The following is a 24,027-nucleotide window of genomic DNA, read 5'->3' as shown; positions in this document are numbered from 1 at the left end:
GCCATGAGGCACAGCTCCTCTCTGGTTCTGAAAGTTCTGAGGGTCCAGCCAGTCAGTCTTCTTGCACCTTCTGTGATGTTATGCATGTGAAAGCTGAAGTTGCTTTCGCTGCTGATTGTCACTCCCAGGTCTCAGAGGCTGCTCTTGACTTCTCTGGGGCCTTGAGTGGTGCTGTTGCTGCTATTTTCTTTAGTAGAGTTATTGCTACCATACTTCAGGACCTCAAATTTGTTTTCATTGAAGAGCAGGTTGTCTTTTTTGCTGCCCATGAGTATACTTTGTTGAAGTCATCTTGTAGTAGTGCTGTGTCATCCTGGTTCTTCATCCTCATTGTCATTCTTGTGTCATCAGTGAAAGACAAAGTAACAGAATGTTGGACATCTGCATCTATGTTACTGACGAGAGCAAGGAACAGAAGAGGTCCTAGAACTGAACCTTGGGAAATGCCAATTGTTACTGGATGGAGTTCCAAGAAGGTTCCATTTACAACCTGTTGAGATCTCCCATAAAGAAAGCTTTGAATCCACATCCCCAGGTGTCCATCCTTTTATTCCTGCTCATGAAAGCTTATGCACCAGCACATCATGGTCTACCTTATCAAATGCCTTTGCAAAGTCAAGGTAGACCATGTCCACATTGTTTACTTCCTCCAGGCAATCAAGTACATATTCTTGTGCCAGCAATTGTGATAGCCAAGATCAGTCCTTACAGAAACCATGTTGGCCAGTGTTAAACAAGCCTTGCTTGTCACAGAGGATTTCCTCAGATATTTTCACAATGAAGGATGTGCGAGTTACAGGACAGTATTTTGTTACATCCTCTCTGCTGCCTTGCTCCCTTGTGGATGGGAGAGACTAGCCTGTATCTCATTGAATTTAAACTTTGCCCCAGTTTAGTGACTCTCTCCAAATCATGTTTAGAGGGACAGCTAGTTCTTTTCTTGCATTTTTTTTTAGCAGGATGGCTGGCATGCCTTCAAGACCTACAGCTGATGATAGCTATAGGCTCTGAATGTGCATCCTCTATAATTTTTTGGTGAAGTCCACATCTTGGAGTATTGGAATGCTTTCTTCATTTAACTCTGCTGTAAAGAAGCCTGCAGGATCATTAATCATGTCTGGTAGTGGTGTGCTGAAGCTTCACTTGTACTGTTTTCTCAGAATCCCTGCAATATCATAGTGGTTCATCATATATGTGCCGTTTTTATTTATTAGTCGTCCTATCTGGGCCATGACACTTTTGTTTTTCTTTGCATAATTGAAGAAATATTTACTGTTTGTTTTACTGCAGCAATAGCCCTGGTTTCCTCTTTTTTTCTTCTCTGTGTGATTCCAATATTTTTGCTTCAATTTCAAACAATTTTTCTTTACGCAGTTTGACATGGTCTTCATTTCTTGCCGACAGTGGTTTCTTTATTGTAAATTTTCTCTTATTTATCAGTATCCTTCTACCTCGAGGGATTCTCTTTGCAGCATCTGTTTTGTTTTTCTGGATGGGGGCATAGAGTTGGTTGACACTGAAGCATATATCTAGGAGGATGGTTATCATCTCTTCTGGGTCTTTAAGTTTCTCTTCCCAGTTTATACTGCCTAAGGTCTTCTGAATTTCCTGCCAGCCAATGTTTGTGCTGTGGAAATTCAGTTTATGTAGATCCTGAGTACTGTTTCCATGGTGGCTGGGTCTTGCTGAATACACACACACATTTATCAGCCTGTGGTCAAAGAGGACTGTATCCTGTGTGCTGAAGCTGTGCAGTATATCATGATTTTTTGTTATTACCAGGTATAGGATGTTAATGATTTTGGTCGGCTCCTGGATGTGTTGTTGGGTGGCATTCCTCCAATAGGTTAAGCAGTTGCTGTGCCTGAGCATCACTCTGTCAGGTGCCACCTTGAATTAATCTGTTTTTCCAATCAATTTCAGTTGACAGATTAGAGTGGTCCTTTATTTTTTCTTGAATTTTCTCCAAAATTTTTTTCTGAAACTCAGCTCACTGGAGTTTGGAGGCCGGTACACTGTGAATGCTAGTGCTTGTATCTCACGAGGATACCCAACAGTTCACATGTTCCATCTGAGTACACCATTTGCTCTGATTTTAAGGCATACATCATTTATTATGTCTCCATGACAGCAATCACTCCTGTCTGTTCTATACATAGTGTAGTTCACAATGGCAATTTTTTCATTAGTTATTTCACCACTGTGATGTGACTTGACAAAAGCCATTAGTATGAATTTTTCCTCATCTGCAATTTCACTAAGATAGGGGACCTTTGAATTTCCAACTGGGTACAGCCCTTGTATGTTCCCAGTATTTTTTCTAGTATACTAGTCATTGCTTAAGGTCTGGACATGAATCGACCAACTGGTAGAGGTTGAGGCATCCCCTTCTGGGCTAGCAACTGATTTCTTATTTCCACTAGCTGTGTGTCCATCTTTACTGTTATCTCCTCTCACAGTGTTTGGATCAGTTCTAAAAAAATTTTCTTGGTCTGTTGTCAGCTATATTTTCCTGCTGTGAGTTAGCTTGAGTTGTAACAGCAACCTTTTGTATCTGTTCTGGGTTTGTTGCCATGATATTTTGATTCAGTCCTCTCAGATGTGTAAAATGGCAATGTTGGTTATTACAGTCTTTCCTTTACTGAATTTCTGCATAGTTTCAGGTGATAGTTGGGGCATCTTCCTCCTAGGTTGCATCCACAGACCTTTTCATAACCAAACTGCAGTAGTCTAGGACATGGTTTGGGATGCTCATAGCTGCAACCCTCTCCTTTTCTGCCATGTCTAGTTTTTTTTTTTTTTTTTTTTTTTTTTTTTGAGAGGGGGTAAAAATGACAGATCCTGTGTTGTTTTGTCTTAATTGTAGTTTTATTTGTGGCATGGCTCTCACCTGCCTCATTTGTGGGATTAGCTATCTGGGTGTTTACCATTAATCCATCACTGGGAGGTTTAGACTGATCTGGCCCAGGCCTAGCTTCGTCTGCTGTGCACGTGTTGTGTGAATCTGATCTGCAACTAGCCTACTGGGTCAGTGTATCCTGTGGTGAAGAGCTTGATAGTGACAGATCTTCTTTACTGGAGGGTTGTGCCAGCAAACTCAGGTCCATATTTATAGGTGTGTCTCCCAGCCCTGTATCACTGGCCCCTCCTGAGCCCACTGTTTCATTAGGCGTGTTGTCAGATCCACAGTTATACCCATTTCTATTGATCTTTTCCCTCTCCTTTGTGCCAATTCTGCTTCCATGTCTTTTTATTTGTTCTACTTGTAACTGGAAATCAGAGTAAAATTCTTTAACATATAGGCAGCAAGTGAATTTTCTGTGAGTGGACATTAGTACTGCCAAGGCAAAATTGGGCATCAGGGTGCAGTAGTGGCACCATTTATTGCAGGAACTACACTTCATGCCTCTGTTGCACTCATCCTGGGAGACAACACATGGGTGGGTTATTTCTCCCACACTGGCTTCTTTGTTTACATGTGTCCGCCATATTGGAAGTTACTTTACCATGAAGCTCACTCTTTCCTTTTTTTCTTGTGTTAACTGGTCTTCAGCTGTTTTCTACAAGATTCAGCAGTGCACAAGGGTCTCAGCTGCTATTTTCCACCTAAAGTGTTCTTCCACCTAAGAAGTAGCGTCAGTAAAATGGTGGAAAGTAAGAGAGCTCTACCGCGGATCCCCACTTCATAGTCTCACCGTAAGCTTGAGACGTTCACATTTCATCCATTAGAGGCCACGCTGATATGTGGTCGTCTTCGCCTGCTTTCCTGATGCTGGCAGTATTCTTGAGGGCATTGGAGAATGATAACTGAGCAAAACCAAGCGAGCGCGTAATGGTATTCACCCCTTCTCCTCCAGCATGCTGCCTCAGAATCGTCAATTTCGTCTAAAGATTGATGGTTCTCCCCGCCTTCTTGGGCAGTCAGTGGAACCAGCAGGGCGTTTGAAAGCCATGGTTGACAATATAAAGTCACTGATTGTGTATATCACTGGTAAATCCTGGACACTTCCAAATACAACACAGCTAGAGAACACAACGATGGCGCAGGAAACGCTGGTCACTGGAGTATCATGGCGCATGAGGCGCCAAACAAATGCTACAGTGCTACTACTCTTGTGCGGAGAGGGTGAGTGCGCACTCGAGCGATGGTAAAAGCGAAGCATAACCGATCGTAGAGCGGGCAAGGGATAGTAAAGAAGAATGATCGCAAAATAATAATAACGATGAATCGTATAGCGGGATGACATGTACTCATTTCATGTAGCTGTGTAGTTTTGCCACAGCTTCCCTCCTCCATCTATTCCATGCCTTCTCCCCCTCCTCTCTCGCTATTTCACATCTTCTATTATACCAGTCATTGTTATATCTTGTATTTATTTTCGGTACATATCTTTTTACTCCCTCCTCACATATATTGATGAAAGCTTCCCACCTCTTTTGCACGTTACTTGCCTGGGTAAATGCATTCCAGTCCACCTTACCAAGGTATTTCCTCATTTGTTAAAAATTTGTCTTACCATAGTTAAATATTTAATCTCTATAATCTTCATATCTACTTTCCTTTTTTTCTTTAATCAGAAATTTTATCATTACATGGTCACCTTTTCCTGTTGGACAATCATAGTTAATGTATTCTATAATATTTGTGTAAGATAGCTAGGCAGGGGAACGAGACACAGGGACACACATCTCTCCTTTATTGGGCTCGGCCCGGACCTGAGAATACACTCTTGGCGACAAGGCGGACAAGCAGTGCTTGGCTTGCCGCCGGGAAAACATATCGTACACCACGTACAAATAATAATATATCCAATAATTTGCTTCTTTTGATAATATCAAATTGAGTCTTGATGGCTCTGTGTGGAGGGACGAATGAGGGGATGACTGAGGCTATGAAGTTCCTAGAGAGAATGTGGCATGCCAGACAATTAGTGTGAATTATACTGTTAGTTTTTCTGCTTCGTTTGTGTGTGTTCTACAGGAGTTGCCGTTCCAAAGACCTGACTCGAGAGATCTTGAGTCACTTGTAGCATTAAGATCAAGATCAGTGTAGCGTGAATGGGTGGTAACAAGAGGAGGAAGAGTGGGAGCCGAATGGGATGTGAGAAAATGGAAGAATGAGATAGACAAAGAAGTGAAATGTGTGGGACTGAATGAATGGAAGAATGAGTTGGAAAGAAAGAAGACCCTGGAATGGTACAAGGAGAAAGAGGCCCCGAGGTATGAAAGGTGGTATGATGGAAGCCTGGGCGGTGATCTTCTCTTCCGAGCGAGGGCACAGTGTATGGATGTGAATGCAAGGAGTTACAGGTGGTCTGAGTCCCGCAGCAAAGTGTGCCAGATGTGTGACATGGGAGAGGATGAGACGGTGGAACATGTGGTGCTGGAGTGTGTGCAGTATGCCAGAGACAGGAATGAGATGATGCAAGTGATACTGACTGAGTTAGGGCATGATAGGAATGAAAGAGTGGAGAAGACAGGAAAGGAATGGATGGTGTTGTTGCTGGGACTGTGTAGAGAGGCCAATGAAAGGATGATTGAGGCGGTGAAAGAGTTTCTGGAGAGAATGTGGCGTGCCAGGTGTATGAACAATTAGGATAGAGGATGCTGTTCGTTTCTCTTTTTTTTTCCCCTTTCTACAGGAGTTGCCGATCCAAAGGCCTGGCTCAGGAGTGATCCTGTGCCACCTGTACCATCAAGATCAAGATCAAGATCCTTGACTGGACTGAACTAAGTAAAAGCCTACCAGCATGATTCGTCTGGGAGCACCTCGCATGGATCCCGCAGAAGAGAGGAAACGGGCACAGGAGGAAGAGAGGATGGCTCGAGTGGCATTATATTCAAATATTGCAACTTTCCTCGCCACGGTGGGACTAATTCGAGCAGGTATGATCTCTAACGATTATGACTCATTTTTCTGGTTCCCGTAAAACATACACACCCACACATAAACACACATGAACTATTCATGCTGGAAAAGCTGGATTCCAGTACATATGAAGATGGGACAGGATGAACATAGGTAAAGATTTACAATAACCCCTTTCCCCCAAGAAGCTTGGGACACCTATGGGAAATCTTTTTTTTTTTTTTTTTTTTTGAGGGGGGATGCGGAAAGCGAGGTTTTATGGTGGGGGGGAAGCCAAATTAGGCCAAATTTGGGCATTCATGAAAAAATAAGGATTAGATACCATGTTTTGTCGAGAGGGGAAATTTCTAGCCTAACCTATTTTTACCTGGACCCTCCTTAAGGACACTAACCTAACCTAGCATTACCAAACCTAACATAACCTAATCTAACCCTGGAGCCCTCCCATAAGGACACTAATCTAACCTAACATTACCTAACTAACCTAGCATTACCAAATCTAATCTAGCATTATCTAATCTAACCTAACTTAATATAAGCTAGCATTACCTAACCTAACCTAATGGGGAGCTTCACTGCCCACCCCTCATCCCCCGCTCCTGGATCCTCCCCTTCCCTATAGGTGCGTGTGTCTTTGTATGTGTCAAAATCTTTTGCCAATTGTTTTTTTACACGTTGCTTGTTGCCCAATATTTTCTCTTATCTTCATAGTCCAGCCCAGTACTGTGTTCTTTAATATTTTTGGATAAGTAGCTAAAAATAGGAAAGACTACTTTTTAATAGGTTTTATCATGCAAAGTACCAAATCATTTAGATTTAAGTGTGTGTATATATATATATATATATATATATATATATATATATATATATATATATATATATATATATATATATATATATATATATATACTCGTATATATATATAAAACAAGTGGAATAGAAATAAGAACAAAAAAATAAATAATGATCCAGTTTTAAAGTTAAGGATGAACCTATTTTTAGCATACAGGTTCACCAAGTACTCGCATTCCATCTACTCTTCATTTTCTATTATATTTGCTATCTCACTACTTCCAACCTTTCCATCTGTGTCTCCAAATAATTATACCCTTCTCCTTCTCCACACCACTCTTTCCACTTCATCCCTGATTGGATTTTTACTTCCATTAACAATGTATTTCATTCCAGAACCTTTCATGTGTGTCTCATGCTCTCCTACATCTACCCCTAACCATTTAAAGCTACATCTCTTTTTGTCCCATCCATGCTCATTCCATTTACAGTTATTGAGACATTTTCGTTGCTGTTTTGCTCTCCCATAACAAGTAGAGTTTCTCTCTCTCTCTCTCTCTCTCTCTCTCTCTCTCTCTCTCTCTCTCTCTCTCTCTCTCTCTCTCTCTCTCTCTCTCTCTCTCTCTCTCTCTCTCTCTCTCTCTCTCTCTCTCTCTCCATTGATAGTCATGTAGATTTCACTATGGGGTCATTGACAACTGGCAGTGCTACCACAATACTCATTCTAGAGGAATACAGGGAACCAAATTTTATGTTAAGAGGCTGTTCAATGAAACTATCTTTTTGCAGAAGTAATGTCTAATAGATCAATTTCATAAAAACTAGAAAACTAAAAAATAAATAAATAAATTCAAAAGATTAAAAACACACCACTGGTGTGCTTTATAATACATTAGGAATTATATATGTTATACCATGAGATCTTCAAAGGTACTTTAGCAAATGTAGGCATTACACCTATTTCTTAATCATTGAGATTCATATAAATATACTCCAGACTTCAAACAGACTCTATGTCCTAGCAAATAGTTGCTGACAAATTGATTTTCAATTACTCTAGTTGGAAGCTATTTTTGTATACTTAATCTATATAGTTTCATTCAACAGTGCATTATAGATGCACTTAATTGTTTAATCTCTCGAATCTTCTCAGCACCTTACATTGTGGACCACTTCTTTTGAAGAGGAAGGCTGGATGGACAGTTTCCGAAGCAGTACATACTTCAAGATGCTGTTTGATAAACATATTGGAATATTTTTCCTGTTCTCTATTCTCTGTGTATATGGTATACTATGAATTACTGTTTTCATGTATATATTCACAATTTAAGTAAAAAAATTTGACCTAAGAATTTTTTTATGTATTTTATTCCTTTCACATGACAGTTTATTTCACCAGATATAATTTTTGTATACTTGAGTCGCCAGCAAAGAGCATAGATCATAGTTATTCCATATTGTAGTCAGTTTACAGGGTTACAAACAAGAGCTTAAGTGTTTTCAATATTTATTTATTTATTTTTTGTTTATTTATTTATTTTTTTTTATTTATTTATTTATTTATTTTTTTTTTTTGTGTGTGTGTGTGTGTGTGTGTAAGAAGGCCACTGGCTAGGCACAACAAAAAATTTAATAGAAAAAAAAAGGCCCACTTAATGCCAGTTCCCATAGGGGTCAGATAGAATAATCAAGAAACAGCAGAAGTGTCTTGAAACTCTCTTGAAAGAGTTCGTCATAGGAAGGAAGCAAGGAGTTCCAGAGTTTACCAGAGAAAGATAAATGATTGAGAATAAAGTCTCGTGCAGCAATGCTGTTAGCAAGATCAGAAGAGTAGTTAATGTGAAAATAGTGGTAGAAGATAGCAAGAGATGCAACATTGCAACAATGAGAAAGAAGCTGAAGACAGCCAGTTAGAGGAGAGGAGCTGATAAGATGAAAAGCTTTTGATTTCACTCTATCTGAAATAGCAGTATGAATGGAAACCCCCCATACATGTGAAGTATACTCCATACAGGGGCAGATAAGGCCCCTGGACAGGGGAAGTGAGGGAGGAGGGAGAGGAAGAGTGAGAAAAACTGGCTGAGGCAAATCAGATCTAACTTCATAGAAGCTGCTATAGCTAGAGATGAGATGCAAAGTTTCCAATTCCAAATTCCAATTCCAATTCCAAATTGGAAATATATTATTCATGGTCGTGGGTAACCATGAAATTTCAGATTGTGTGGAATGCACACTCCCATAAAGATTCCTGGGGCACCAATCACTAGTGATGTGTTTCACAGGTCACAGTAAACTTAAACATCTTGCCATGGAGTCGATTCTTTCCACTTTATGTGAAGGTCATGTAAAATCTGCATTAGTTGTCAATATCACGGGAGGACCAATACATGTGAAACATGGAGTATGCTTTGGGAATGGGTTGGTGTATGACTGAAAGGTGATACCAACACCCTTAAAGTTTCCTATACCTTGTGTCACTATGATGCGGTCCCCTGCTGATATCAAGCTGGGGAAGGGTCTAACCCTTAGTTTGCCTGTCAGTGTTGTGGACTACCCAGAACTGAAGCACTCACTGTTGGGTCTTCTTGGGAAATGCCGTGATGTAATAATGTTGCTTGGTGAACCCCCTGGTAGTAGAGATTACACAGAACACTGTATTCCACTCAAGCCAAACACCAAACCTGTTTACATTCCAGCCTACATGTTATCCCATAGCCAAGGGAAAATAGTTGACGAGCAAGCCAAAGAGATCAAGGAGTAATTGAACACAATCATTCACCACAGAATAATCCACTTTTCTTTGTTACTAAGGATGGTAATTATCGCCCAGTCATTGAATTTAGGAAAGTATATGGGGAAACAGAGATGATCGTTATCCTCTACCTGTCTTGAATGACTTGTTAATGTCAGGGGATGTTAATACCATTTTCAGTAGTTTGGATTTGGTACCTGGGTACTGGCAAGTACCTATAGTAAGGGATTCCAGAGAAGTCACTGCATTTAGCATGCTAACAGGGGATTAATGGTTATTCCAGAGGTTTTCATCCTGGTAATTCTACAGCTTGTGCATAACCAGCTGGACATCAAGGTCACGACAAGACCCTGGCTGCTTTCTGTCATGCATATTATTGGCCTCAAGTGAGAGTTGGCATGTTAAGTTATATTGCCCATTGCACCACTTGCGCTAAGCATAAGGGTGTACCTTCTAGCCTGGTGCATAAGCTAAGATATCCACCATCCAGTCATATATATAAGCAATACTTATCCACTCTCCCAAATTTATATCACAGTTTTCATATACTAATACCTTTGATATGTCCAACAATATGTTAATAAATGGATATCAAAATTTACTGAAATCTTAAAGGTACTATGAGGTATGAGGTTTCAAATAGGCACAAGTCTATGTATAATTTTAATATGATTTCACATAAAAATATTTGTACTCATGAAATATGCAAGTGACAAAAAATTCTTGCATAATTACCAAGAAGCTACTAGTGTGATTAATTCCCAAAGTAAGTTCATATATCTAAAAAAAGTTTCCAGCTACTTATAATTGGTAAGCACTTTATCAATAGCATCTCATTAAATATTAAATCTTTGTTGCCAAGTGTTGTCTCTTAAACCAGCATCAATTAGATTGGGAATAGAATGTAACTACATCCTAAAATATTATAAACATGAATCTACTATGTAGATGATGCAATTTCTAGATTACTTCTGTTAACATGAAGGAGATTGTCAGAATATTCACAACACCACATAATTGTTTTTAACCGTGGTGAAGAAAAATGTTTGCATACCTTCCCTTAAGTCAAAATGATTATTTTATAAATGTACGTTACACAAAAAGTATATACAGATTTTGATAAGGACATCTTTTTTATTACATATACTGAAGACCTTAAAAAATCAAAGAATTGAGATAAAAGATTGTGTCATGGGTAAAGTTCTACTATATAAAACCTGAAGTAGTTTTCATATTTATTTTCTCTAAGCTGGGCTAAATAATTGCTTTTACCCAATTTTGTAGTAAAATAATTTTTTTACCAAAAATATGTTGACGTAAATTATCATAAATCGTTTTCCAAATAGCAGTAGTTTCTTCCAAAAAAACAAAAAAACAAAAAAAATGATAAACAAGAGCTGTAAAGCTAAAACATTTACACTACCTATAATTATCAAATCAACAAAGCCAATTGAGTTGAGTTATATGAATTTTAAGTGCCATGCCAATAAATGGCTATGTGACACTAAGGCTGTTATAGTTTTGTTACCTTATGTGACTTGTATGGTGGTAGATGGAGGGGAGGGAATCCTCTTAAGACCCTAACTTAATCATCATGACTTCTGCAATTTCTGGTAAAACAAAACTTTTCAAGACATGCAGCTATGTTTCTCCCAAGACAACACTACAACTGTTATTGATTACATATGTGCAGAAGCAATACTTCTGTTTCCTTAAATGCTCAGAAATGCATACAGTACTGATTTTTTTAAGACTACTTGATATTGTATCCTTATGTATGATCATTTGACCAGACAATAATGATGTTTTCTTAATTTATGGCCAGCAGTCACTTCTTACTCAATTTCCTCCACAATATCATCGGCATGAAATTTTTTCTATACCTGTTGAAGGATGTTATTAACAGTTCTGCAATATAATATTCAGAAGAAGTTTTACATGTAAATCACTGCAGCTAACTATCAGGAGCTGGAATAGGTGGCACTGGTAATAGTACACTATCAAAATAAAAAAATAATTTCATGCCTTTATATACTTAAGTTCATGATAGCTGAAGGCTTATTCTATATTTACATAGTCAATGTAAAATACTAAATATAAAGAAGAAAGATAATATTAACTCCTTCAGTACATAAGGTTTCCTTACAACTTTGCTTATCATCAGATAACTTTATCAAAGGAATAATTCTACAAGGACTCTTCACTTGATGAAACATCATTAGCACTACCAAATACCATATTAATGTGAACAAAGCACTAAATACTACGATTTACCTTACTTTGGTGTAGGAATGAGACAACCTCACTGCCCATTACAGTGTGATCTACGTATAATTATTTGTGGTACAGTCAGCCACAGTAGCCAACTCTAATATATAGGGTGGAGAGTTCACATCTCCAAAATCCCTGATTGTCATAAAAGGTGACTAAAAGGGATGGAGTGAGGAGACTGTGGATCTCCTTCTCTGTTCTTCTATTCTGACCATGACTGTAGCATCTTGTCTTGGCTATCCTGCTTTTAAGGAGGATGCAAGTCTGGTACATAAGTTTATAGACAAGGTAAATGTAATTACATTATGTACAGTGCTGTTTACAAGACTGTTATAAATTTTAGTACATTGTAGCCCAAAAACATGAAACATGTATCTTCTTATGTAGGTGGGAAACACAGTAAGATATTGAGAGTGGCAAAGACTCCACTCACTGTATAAGACACTACAAAATAGCTAAACTTATCAGCTGTTGGTTCACTACATACCGAATGTCCACTGCATTTAGCAAACATGATTTTCCACATCTGAAAATTGTTCACAAGACTTACATAGTTCTTCAGCCCCAAATCTGTCATAGAGTTGGTCCATATCCAACAACATCTTATAAATGTACTCTGAATAAATTATAAATTCACTGCAATTAATGCCATGTTGACCCTGTCTGACAGTCTCCTATCAACGTCTCCAGAATAACCACTGTTAATTGCCATGGTAGTGTATTATTAGCGTGTTCAGAATTAATTCACTGTAATTTTTTTATGTTGGTTCACATCAAATAGTGTCTTGTCAACATGCCCAGAGCAAAATCACTGTCATTAATGATATGTTGGCCCTTATCATCCAACACTGTCTTATCAGTTTGATCAGAATAAAATCACTGCACTTATTGCTAAATTGGTCCATATCCAATAGTGTTTTAGTGGTGGGTTCAGAGTAAAATCAGCGCAATTACTGTGATATAACTGAATATCTGCATTCACAATAGTCACTGAAATTATTGTCCACTTTTATATATCACTTTCACTGAAGCCACACCAAATGTATCTATTACAGCACAATAAGTTAATTCACTTTTTGTTGGATCTTTTCCATAAAACAAATATGACTTCTTCAGGACTATAACAGTAAAACTCCTTGAAGCTTCCTTGGGTATAGATAACTTTTGTGTTCTTTGGTTTTAGTCAGGATTTGGATTCCATGTTCTTCCATTAATGGGTAAAGTCTGCAATTTTCTTGACTATACTGAGATCATTTATGACAAGTTTGATGAGTGCCCTGGCTTGGAGGGTGGCTGGGTCACGTTCTTCCAAGTCTTCTTCAGCTTCCTCTTCTGTGGCATCTGCTGCTAGACCCATTTCAGCTTCCAACACTGCCATTACACAGAAAATAATCTTTAGAATTTTATTGCAACTTATGCTTTTACAACTCATTATGATCTAAATTTCCTGGCAGGAGCTTGCGTACAAGGTTTATTTAAACTAATGTAAAGGCAATAAAATTCAATAATTTAAAATGCTACAAATCATAATGACAAAACAGAACTCTTCAGCACAAAGGCCACATGACAATTTTATACCAAGAGGAAAGAAGCCCATATTAAAGGGTTAATATATCGACAGTACATGAAAATAACTCAGAAATTTCAAGTTGGTGAAAAACAAAAGAAACAGAAATTTCATGTCCAGTAACTGCAAAATGCACATGCTTTAGTCTTCCTATCTGGGGAGAGAGTAACTTATGTCCCTATCTTAAGGTGTCCATTAGGTGATGACTTTGAGATGTCCTGAAGTCTCCAGTTTTCTCTACAATAATTTGTGTAACATCTGTGGTCTTACATCTAGTTTTCAATCTGTAACCAGGAACCAAAAAAATAAAAAATAAATAAATAAATATAAATCAAATAAAATAAAAATATAAATAAATAAATAAATAAGAAAGAGAGAGAGAGAGAGAGAGAGAGAGAGAGAGAGAGAGAGAGAGAGAGAGAGAGAGAGAGAGAGAGAGAGAGAGAGAGAGAGAGAGAGAGAGAGAGAGAGAGAGAGAGAGAGAGAGAGAGAGAGAGAGAGAGAGAGAGAGAGAGAGAGAGAGAGACAGAGAGAAACTGACTCTGACTCCTGGAAATTTTAACGTTACAATTCTGACTTGGAGTTGAGGCCTCCTCATTCTCAGATCTCTCTTAGCTGCTGGGGCAACAATCAACCTTTTTCATTCTCCTGCCCCAGCAGCCACCTGCATCATGCAACACCAACACACAAACTTTAATCACCAACAGCAGCTTGATTCAAGAGAAAGGGAATGGACTGATAACAAGGGTAAGAAAAGAGATGACTACCAAAGGAGACAAATGGATAAATTACAAAGACCATACAAGTATGTAGAAAATGAAGATCAGATTACTGGTGAACTCTTTTTTGACAACAGTAACAGTGAAGCAACAAAAGAAATACTATACAGATTGTGGAAGAAAAGAGAGAAAAAGTAAAATGAAAATTAAGTGATATCAGAGAAATAAGAGCTCAGAAAAAAATAAATAAATAAACTAGATTTGCATCTGGGAGGTGCTAAACCTTCTGATCTTCAACCAGTCCCAGAATCAGAACAAGTAGCATTTTATAGCATCATATCCTCAGAGCAAGCTGTATGGTGAGGCTTTAGAAGGAGGGAGATGAAACTTGAAATCAAAGACCTTGATCCTGCAGGAGGGGGGACTTTTGATGATATTTCATGTTGTGATTTTAATAAGTCAGCGAAGATTGAGCCCATATTATGCTAACTTATGAAGGTTTTACTGTATTCTGATTTCTTTTGAATATTTTTATGTTCCAATAGATTAAAGGACTTTAATCCCTGAAGATTCTCTATTTATGGTGGGACATGGTGCAATGGACTTGACATGTGATCTTTGTTGATGCACTATGTTCACTACATTTTGGGAGATAACAAAAAACTGAACTTGGTAAGGGTATGAAATAATCAGAGAATGATGAAGAGACTAGAAACAACAACATTTGTGCTTACCTTCAAGTTGCTGCTCAATTTCATCAAATCGCTGAATGATACTGCTCTGCACTGCTTGTACATGTTCCAGTAAATTCAATTTACAGTTGACTGGTTCTATCCTTTCAGGTTCAGGGATTATGGGTGCTTGAACTAAAAGAGCAAAGGAAAAAATCAGAATATCTTTGTTTTTAAATAAGAACACACACACACACACACACACACACACACACACACACACACACACACACACACACACACACACACTTGAAAGGCAAGTGGAGATTCTTATGACGTGGATGTAAGTAATGGAAGATGAGCAAATGAGATGTAAAGCATAATGTGAGATTTTAAGGAAAAAAATCATGAACTCAAACAAAAGTTCTATAAATACGAGTGCAAAATTGAAGTAAATGAAGAACATGTTAAGGCTATGAGGAACAGAAATGATGGAAGGAGGAGCAACAACAAATGGAAGTGGACTTCAAAAAAGTGATGCAACAGCAGATGACTAAGAAAGATTTATTGAATGTAGTAGTGAAGATAATCAAAGAAATCCTTACGATAGTCTGGTGAGAGACACAGTTGGAAAGAAAAAAAATTCTTAAGATATTTGGAAGCAAAGAGAGAAGAGATACCAATTACACATGAGAAGGATAAGCATGAAAGGAAAGTAGAGGAGAGGATCATAAAGATGGTTTAGGGCCAAGACAGACCCCTATTGCAAGAAGAGGAATGGCTGTATAACATATGCTCTTCAGTAAATTGGGAAAAGGGTGTGCTGGAGTATGTGAGAAAAGGATGGAAGTAGAATAAGAGGATTAAAGCAGGTAAAGAGGGAATGTGAAGAAAGAAATAGATTAAGAACTGTTCTGGAGGAATTCTTAGGAAGAGAAATTAGATATGGAGGAATATTTCACTTACTCACACCACAATATGCTTTGTCATGCCATAAGCCTGTAAAGTAACTAAACATTATTAGTATGTGTATGTATATCATATAAGGTTTGATGTGCCAAAAAATGTATATAAAAATACCTGAATGAACATTTGAAGAAACAGGAGCAAGGGCCTGAACTAGCTTGGGACACTAGCTGTTCCAGTTCTGTCTGAGAAGACAGGAGGGCTGCTAATTCATTGCCTCCTGGCATTCCACCTTCACCTGTAACTCCTAAACCTCCCAGATCAAGTGTTAAGTCATCTCCATCCTCAAGGTGGGGCTCTTCTTCATTTAGTGGGTCTTCTGCAGCTGAGTGAGATATTCCAGAAGTACCTAAGCTTGAAGTAGTCCTGGTGACTTCTCTTGTTCATCCTGATCCTTTAATTTTAGTATCTTTATCTTTTTTCTTCACTTTCTGTTTTTAAAGAGCCTAACTCTCCCTCAAACCTTCAGTGATATTTGGGGGAGATCAGTCTGTTCTTTCACAATACTACTATCTTCTGTAATGCCCTGCAAACCAGACTTGTCTATATCTGTATATTCTGATTTAATTACATCTTTCTCATGAATGCTTTTATGATCTTCAGTGGCTTCTAGCTTGGGTTCTTTCACCTGACTTTCAATCTTTTTCAATATACACATGAAGCAGGTTTGATTTCCAGTTTGTTTCCAAATGAACACTCCTTTAATTTTTCTTCATTAATTAATGTACTTTCACTTTCAAGTGAAATATCAGTCTTGCTTTCTCCTTTTCCCTCAACATTTTCCACCCCTAATTCCTCACACTTGCATTCTTCAGGATGATCAGCATCATGGGTCAGTTCTTTGGATGAGCATGTTACAGATTTGTTAGAACTGAGAAAAAGCTACTCCCAGAATAGACTGTTCATCTGATGACTCACACTTCATCTATTCTTTGTCATCACCAATGTCCTTTGGTGTACTTTCACCTCTCATAACTGAATAACTCTCCTCACAACTCTAATTTACATTCTCATCAGCATTTTCAGTTTCTTTATTCATGGAAATTTCTTCATGCTCTGATTTGCAAGGAATCCTGAAGCTCTTTCTTATCCATACTTATTTCAACTGCATCCAAAATGCTTTCACTCTCTTCTGAAGACTTGATTTCAGGAATTAAGGGCTCCTCTTCAGAAAGTACAGGTATTTTAGTTTCATCCTTATTTTTGCCTGGGTGCTACTTTCCACATTATAAGAGCTTTCATTGTGTTTATCTTCTTCAAAACCTTCAGGTACTTTTCTTTCAGAAACTTCTGATGAACCGGTAACTACTTTTTCAGCATCTACTGTCATACTATTTTCAGGCTCATTTTTATCATTCACTGTGCCTTTATTAGAGTCAGCCAGGTCCTTCTGAGATCTCATCACCTCTTTTCCATCATCCATCTGAATATCAAACTTCTGAATCTCAGTTTGTGCCTTGATTCCAAGTTCCAGAAAGGATGGTAGGACTGGTGGCAAGTCTTTCTCCTGACTCTTCAGTTTCAGTTTTCCCTAATGTAATGTCACTGCTTAAATTTGCAGTTTGATGACTAAGGTCAGGAACCTTTGTGTCAGTTACCTTTGTATCAAGAGATGGATCTTCTTGATCCACAATGTCCATAAAGTCCTGCAAGGGTGCAACTGCTGCTGGGCTTGTGGTAAGATTTTTCTTTTCCATGTGGGGGACTTTCTTCCCGCTCATTCCATTTCTTGTGCCACATGACAAACTTTGGATGATCTGCTTCCCTACAATAAATCGTAAGAACAATGTTAGTCTTCATATTACTAGGATTATACTTGCGCTGTTTAAGGAACTATTTTCAGACAAAATTAAAACACACATAATTACTTTAGTTATGAAACAAACAATATTACACAATGGATACAATAGTATGATTGAGCCTGTACATAACCTGTACATAACCTGTACATAACTGAACAATACTGACATGACTTGCATAAATAGATGAAAATTTAATCAAAGACCATCATACCTGGCAATATGCAACTTCAGTCTGAGAGAGTGAAGAATCTGTGACAGTTGCTGAACATTGGGCTGTCAGTTCATGGCCTCGTCTAACACAAGCCTCAAGTCGAAGGTCTCCACGAGAAGAAGAAAAGGAAAATCTGAAAATTTCAAAATATGTTCATAACATGATCAATTTTTCTCTTTTCAAAATCTGATGAAAACCAGAACATATCATATGCACCCTACCATAGATTCCTGGGATTTTCTTTTTTCCAGAAATATATACTTTTCTTTTTCAGTTTTTATGTCTGGTTTCCTTAGTCTATCAGGGGCTAGGGACAGTGCCTCCTATTGAAGGGCTTTGGTTTTGGCATTTAAGAACTGTAACCCCAGAGTAGATTTCCTTCCTGTCCTTGGACTGTGGTCAGGATTTGAACCTGTGCACCTGAGGATCCCTTGGGTCCCCGAACTGTCCCCTTTTTTTTTTGAGAAATATGCTAATCTTAAATTTAGTGAACTAACAAAAGGTATTACTTTTCAAAAAAATGAATACTAACTATATTCATAGCACAATAACCTACAAAACTGAGTGTGATTCTGAGATGTCTATATTTTTTTTAGCTCTTTGCACCCTGGATTCATTAAAAGCAAATAATTCATTAATTAACTTTTGAAAGACTACTTTCATGGTTGTTTGGTACAGCTTGCATGTGCCTGTATCATGTGTGTGGCACCAGCTAATTACTAAAATGAATGAAAAAGAAGTCATGTCCATCATCCAGTACAAATATAAACATGAAAATTGTTTTTGATACTAAAGTATGACACAACATGCAAAATAAATGCAAAACCAAGAATGAGCTTATTAAATTGAAAATTCTACAATAATCTAAAATCTAATATGATTTAAGATAATCTTACAATATTCTTTGTAGGAGAGCATTAAAATTGATTTTACTAAAAATTTTCATTTTTTTCACATCATGAAGAGATACTGCATGTGGAACTACTTAACCCTTTCACGTCCTGATGATGACTTTGTATGTCATGGGATTTTTTTTAAATGTTGATATCACAGCTATGCACACCATTGGAAAACAATAAATAAATATTAAGAAAAACATAATTTAAGTTGTCAAAGCTTGTATGGTGAGCCAAACACTTAGCAGAACTGTTGTTGTCTATCTGCATATGGTTGTAGCAAATTGTGTTTTTGCACCTGACTGTGGGTGAACAAAGGCCATCAGGCTTTTGGTTGCTTTTGTAATCTGCTTGTGTGATCTCTTCAAGAAAGTGTTGATATTTCCATTCTTAAAGCTAATTCTTTATTCTAAAGGAAATTTATTCAGTTACATCATGGTGAAAATAAAAAAATGTTATCTTTTGGCAGAAAGTTTTAAAGTGTAAAAATCAAGCATATTGGATAACTTCTACCTGAATTCCTTGACCTAAGTAACCTGGCAAATTTTATCACAAGTAGCTCTGCGACCCTCCTGGAGGTTACCTTGCCAAGAATCTGGATGGTTGGATTACCATTGCGGTGAAGGCATGGGTTCTCACTGTCCTCAGCCAGGGATACAAGACCACTTTGCTACATCACCATCAGTCACCTCGGATCCCATCAGTTTCAGATCATATTCCCAGGGCTCCAAGAAGGGCATAACACTAGAATCCAAGTTTCACCTTCTTCTAGCAAAAAGAGCAATAGAAGAAGCACCAGCAACTGCAGGTTTTTACAGTCACCTTTTTGTAGTAACCAAAGCTACTGGAGGATTTCGCCCCATCCTCGAGTTCTCCTCCCTGAACCAGTATGTCATCACCACTCCAGTCAGGATGGAAACAGTATGGACAGTCATATCACCAATTCACAGTCATGAATGGATGATGGCCATTGATCTCAGGGACACTTACTTCTAAGTCCCAGTCCACCCAGACAATTGCCAATTCCTTCACTTCATTTGGGAGGGTCATCACTTCCAATTCAAGGCCCTTTTGCTTTGGGCTCTCCACAGCTCCACATGTTTTCACCAGGATAGATGGGTCCAGTTTCAGCAGCTTCACATCAGCAGAGTATTCGTCTACTCCATTACCTGGACAACTGGCTGCTGTTGGCACCCTCAGAACAGAAGGCTCTGAAGGCAACTGGTTGCCTTTCCAACCTGTGCTCTTCCCTAGGGATTAAAGTAAATTGAGAAAATACTTGCTGATCCCTTCCCAGTCAATGACCTTTTTAGGGATGGAGATTCTTTTTCCTCTTTTAAAGGTTTTCCTGACACAACAATGCCTGGACAATCTTCAGCACCAACTCAAGCCATTCCTCAGTATTCAAGCTCTCCCAGCAAAAGCTTGATAAATGCTCTTGGGTCACATGTCCTCTCTTATCCACCTGATTCCTGTGGTAAGACAGAGGATGAGAGGCCTCCAGTTACACCTTTCCCTGTAGTGGAACCAAAAGTTCCATCGAGGCAACCTTCCAGTTCCCTGGGATGGCAATATAGTGGGGTGAGAGGATGAGAGGGAGGCAGACCTTTGGATCCTGTGTTGCTAGCACAGCAATATTTTCTTGTGGATGGACAGAGGAGGTCTCAGCCCTGGTGGTGGTTTGGTAGTAGGGGAGGAGCAGGTCTCAGTTGGCTCCCCAGCATTTGCCAACTATACGTTTCATTACATCCAAACAATTGTTGCAGGAGGTAAAGAGGTAGTCTATGACCCAGGAGAGGCATGGGTTGTCCAGTTACAACCCCAGGAAGGTGTGCATGGTGAGATAAGGAACCACCTCATCATCCATAATGACAGTGTGTGGAGATAGTGGCTTTACCTGGTGAAGCATGAGAGTGGTTTTAGGGGACACTAATTGTGAGCCCCCAGGTAGGCCTCCTGCAGGTGAGTTTGTGCCAGAGCCAAACTAATGACTGTAATATCATCAGCATAGAGTAAGAGGGATTCAGAGGTTAGAGAGGAGGATGTTAAAGAGGATGGATCCCCGAGGAACACTATGCTGGATACCACAAGATGATAGGGAGACACCTACAGCCAGCTGGAAGGAGCAGTTGGTGAGAAAGTCTTGGATCCAAGCAAGGGTGATGCCAGTGATGGCTGTAAGTGCCAGCTTGTGTAAGATCCCCTCATGTAGTGCTGAGTTCAATGCTCCCTCTATATCGAGAACGAGAACTGTCATGACCTGGCATTAGCGGTAGGTGTCGCAGATATGGTATTCTATTTGGCCCAGCATGTGAAGGGTACTCTGTTGGGGGTGAAAACTGCACTGTTCCACCCCTAATCAGTGGGTGTGTTCCAGTCACCAGGTGAGGCAGGACCACACCATCTTCTCCAGCAGCTTTCTAGCATAAGAGAGGAGAGCAAAGGACCTATAGGCTGAGGAGAGTGTGGGTATTTTTTCCAGGTTTTGGGATGGGATTTTTTTTTTTTTTTTTTTTTTTATGTAGGAGGGACACCATCCAAGGGAAACAAAAATCCAATTAAAAAAATAAAAAAAAAATTTTTTAAAGCCCACTGAGAATAGGTGACTTCCAGTTAGCTGGGAACTTCCCGGATTGCCAGCTGGATTTGAAGGAGACAGGTGTGTAAATGTGTGTAATGGATGAGTTACTTATAAGGAATTTTGTCAGGGCCTGGTACTTTATCTGCTTTAAGAGTGGCTAATGCTGAGGTCACTTCATGCTGCATGATCTATAAGTTCTTATAACTGTGCCTGTACTTAAATTTCCAGTACACAAGGATCTCAGATATAGAATGAGGCATATTAATCATAAAAAGTGTAGAATACAACTAAAAAGAGGAAACTATTCAATATTTATTGCACAAAACACTGAAAGGTACCTTGGTAGCCTGCCTTCCTTCAGCCAATCCTGATGGTGTCTGAACTTATGTGATGACCTCTCCAGCCTTGGGTGGTCACACAAAGAACAGATGTACTTATCAGGCACCTGATCCTCTCCCACAATGTTGTAGCAGTCTCCGTGTTGCCAGCACAAACATACGTCACACTAAAACAAAGAGAGGAGAAAAATATGCATTATTGTTTTTGAGAGAGGTCATTGACAATAGGAAAATACATCAACAAACCTAAAATTTTGAAAGTAGGATTTAATCAATCTAAATGTAAGTTATAATAAAATATATCAGCAAGTATTTTTGTATTCTTTAAAAAAAAAAGCACCTGTAGCATCAGTCCCTCCTCCTCAGTGGAGCCACAACCACAATTGATGATCTCTGCTGAAGTCTCTGATGTTGGCACTCCCTCTGTACCCTCTGCCCATGCATCCCCTGTGTCCTCCTCAGCCTCAATACTTGGGGCTTCTGCTGAAACAGATGTATAAAATTATATACTATCAACACTCATATATATATATATATATATATATATATATATATATATATATATATATATATATATATATATATATATATATATATATATATATATATATATATATATATATATATATATATATATATATATATATATACATATATATATATTTAATGGCAATAGTGCCAGCCATTTTTAAAGATCAAATGTTTCACCTGAAAACATTGAAAATACCAATAAAAAGTCAATCTGAGAACTGCAAAGTAGTGAATTTCAAATTAGTAGTTGATTAGACTTTTTTCTTCCCCACTGGCCAGGTATGTCAGTTTGTGTGAATGCATCACATACTAGGGGTGTTGGAAGTTGGTGATGGTAATCTATAGAATATATAGCGGTGTTTGTGAATATATAGAATGTTTGGTACATCACAACTACTCAAACTACCACATATCATAAAAGCTGAGAGAATGAATGAGAAGGGAAAGAGAATGAGGTATCACTCCCATGTCCCTTATCTCTGACAGATAAGGGAGAGGGAAAGGTGACAGGGAGGTTTCAGACCAGATGAAAGAGGAAGGGAGAGGAAAGGAATAACAGGAGGAAGGGACATACAGAGAAGGAGAGTAGTACATGGGACAAGGAAGTGGAGAGAGAGAGAGAGAGAGAGAGAGAGAGAGAGAGAGAGAGAGAGAGAGAGAGAGAGAGAGAGAGAGAGAGAGAGAGAGAGAGAGAGAGAGAGAGAGAGAGAGAGAGAGAGAGAGAGAGAGAGAGAGAGAGAGAGAGAGAGAGAGAGAGAGAGAGAGAGAGAGAGAGAGAGAGAGAGAGAGAGAGAGAGAGAGAGGAGGGGTGGTGGGGGGACAGGAATGGGAAGGGAAAGGGAGGGAAAGGAGAGGGTGGAAAGGGAGAGGAGGGGAAGGAAGGGGAGAAAGAATGCAAGAGGACTTATTGAATGGCATTGCTTGAATGGGTGTTTGTTCAAATTGGAGGACAAAATTTGTTCACCAACCCAGTTCAAATTGGGAGTTGTTTGAATTAAAGGACATTTGAATGATGAGATATGACTATATATATATATATATATATATATATATATATATATATATATATATATATATATATATATATATATATATATATATATATATATATATATATATATATATATATATATATATATATATATATATATATATATATATATATATAATTCATTCTGATGTAGCATTCGTTATGGCAAATGTGCATTATGGCAACTGAAGAACCTATGGGAAAAAATTAACTGGTTCCAAGGAACAAGAAAATCACAAAATTTTTGAAAAAAATACATCAAAATGAGCACATTCGCACTACTACATTTGAGATAACACAGCAAATATATACAGTACCCTCCCAAGTTTCATGCCTAGTCCTATATTCTTACCATCTCGAGTTTCGCGCTGCTTTGACAAGTATTGATCACATTTACCTACTGTCAGCATCACATTTATATTTGCAGTAAATCCCACCTAAGTCAGAGCCGTCTCTCTCTCTCTCTCTCTCTCTCTCTCTCTCTCTCTCTCTCTCTCTCTCTCTCTCTCTCTGAAGGTAAGAATAATCTTAAGGAATGTTAAATAGAATGAGACTGACAGAGAATGAAAATTAATTAAGTATATGAGTAAGAAAGAATGAAAATAGATGAAGCAAAAATTACAAAAATTAAAAAAATGAATGAAGGGGGAGAGAGAGAGTGAGGTCTCTCTCTCCCCCTTCAGATAGATAAGAGGGAGGGGAGGTGACAAGGAGGGAGGTTTGAGACAACACGAAAGAAGGGAGAGGAAAGGAAAAAAGATAGGAAGGGGATAGGTAAACAGCAGCTCACACAGCTGGTGAGTTAGTCTTGCGAGTTTTTGTCTATTATTCTGAATTAATTTTTATTAAAATTTCAGTGCTTGCATGAATGGCAAGTTTATCTTGCCAGTTTTGGTTCTTTATTCTGATTAAATTTTTTTTAAATTTCAGTGCTTGCACAAGCTCATTATGTAAATTTGGTTTGTTATTCTGATTAAATATTTATTAAAATTTCAGTGTGTTATTGCAGTTGTACATTATAATGACTGTGC

At 38.3% G+C, this 24,027-nt stretch overlaps 2 protein-coding genes across 15 annotated transcripts in view; one reads left to right on the top strand and one right to left on the bottom strand.

Annotated features, from left to right (window-relative positions):
• The first annotated feature begins 5,056 nt into the window (after nucleotides 1–5,056).
• On the top strand, nucleotides 5,057–8,007 carry LOC135105517 (uncharacterized). Its single transcript, XM_064013692.1, has 2 exons — nucleotides 5,057–5,886; nucleotides 7,815–8,007. Exon 1 carries the CDS (start codon nucleotides 5,285–5,287, stop codon nucleotides 5,594–5,596), a length of 312 nt encoding a protein of 103 aa, XP_063869762.1. The 5' UTR covers nucleotides 5,057–5,284; the 3' UTR covers nucleotides 5,597–5,886; nucleotides 7,815–8,007.
• Nucleotides 8,008–10,063: 2,056 nt separating this feature from the next.
• Nucleotides 10,064–24,027, bottom strand: part of LOC135105514 (PHD finger protein 20-like) — a 58,456-nt gene continuing 44,492 nt past the window's right edge. For 10 of the 14 annotated variants that reach the window (XM_064013678.1, XM_064013680.1, XM_064013685.1 and 7 more), the window contains 6 exons: nucleotides 21,776–21,918; nucleotides 21,436–21,602; nucleotides 17,621–17,753; nucleotides 15,722–17,372; nucleotides 14,705–14,836; nucleotides 10,064–13,055 (listed from right to left, as the gene is read on the bottom strand). In XM_064013678.1, the coding sequence (XP_063869748.1) occupies nucleotides 17,325–17,372; nucleotides 17,621–17,753; nucleotides 21,436–21,602; nucleotides 21,776–21,918 (491 nt within the window). In that variant the 3' untranslated portion in view covers nucleotides 10,064–13,055; nucleotides 14,705–14,836; nucleotides 15,722–17,324. The remainder of the gene's footprint in view (nucleotides 13,056–14,704; nucleotides 14,837–15,721; nucleotides 17,373–17,620; nucleotides 17,754–21,435; nucleotides 21,603–21,775; nucleotides 21,919–24,027) is intronic. The other 4 variants (XM_064013679.1, XM_064013681.1, XM_064013686.1 and 1 more) reach the window with 1 other exon arrangement.

The sequence above is a fragment of the Scylla paramamosain genome, chromosome 12, assembly GCF_035594125.1.
Source record: "Scylla paramamosain isolate STU-SP2022 chromosome 12, ASM3559412v1, whole genome shotgun sequence".
Taxonomy (NCBI): Eukaryota; Metazoa; Arthropoda; class Malacostraca; order Decapoda; family Portunidae; genus Scylla; species Scylla paramamosain.
Note: the sequence above shows the minus strand (reverse complement) of the source record. Positions and strands in the feature narration are given on the sequence as shown.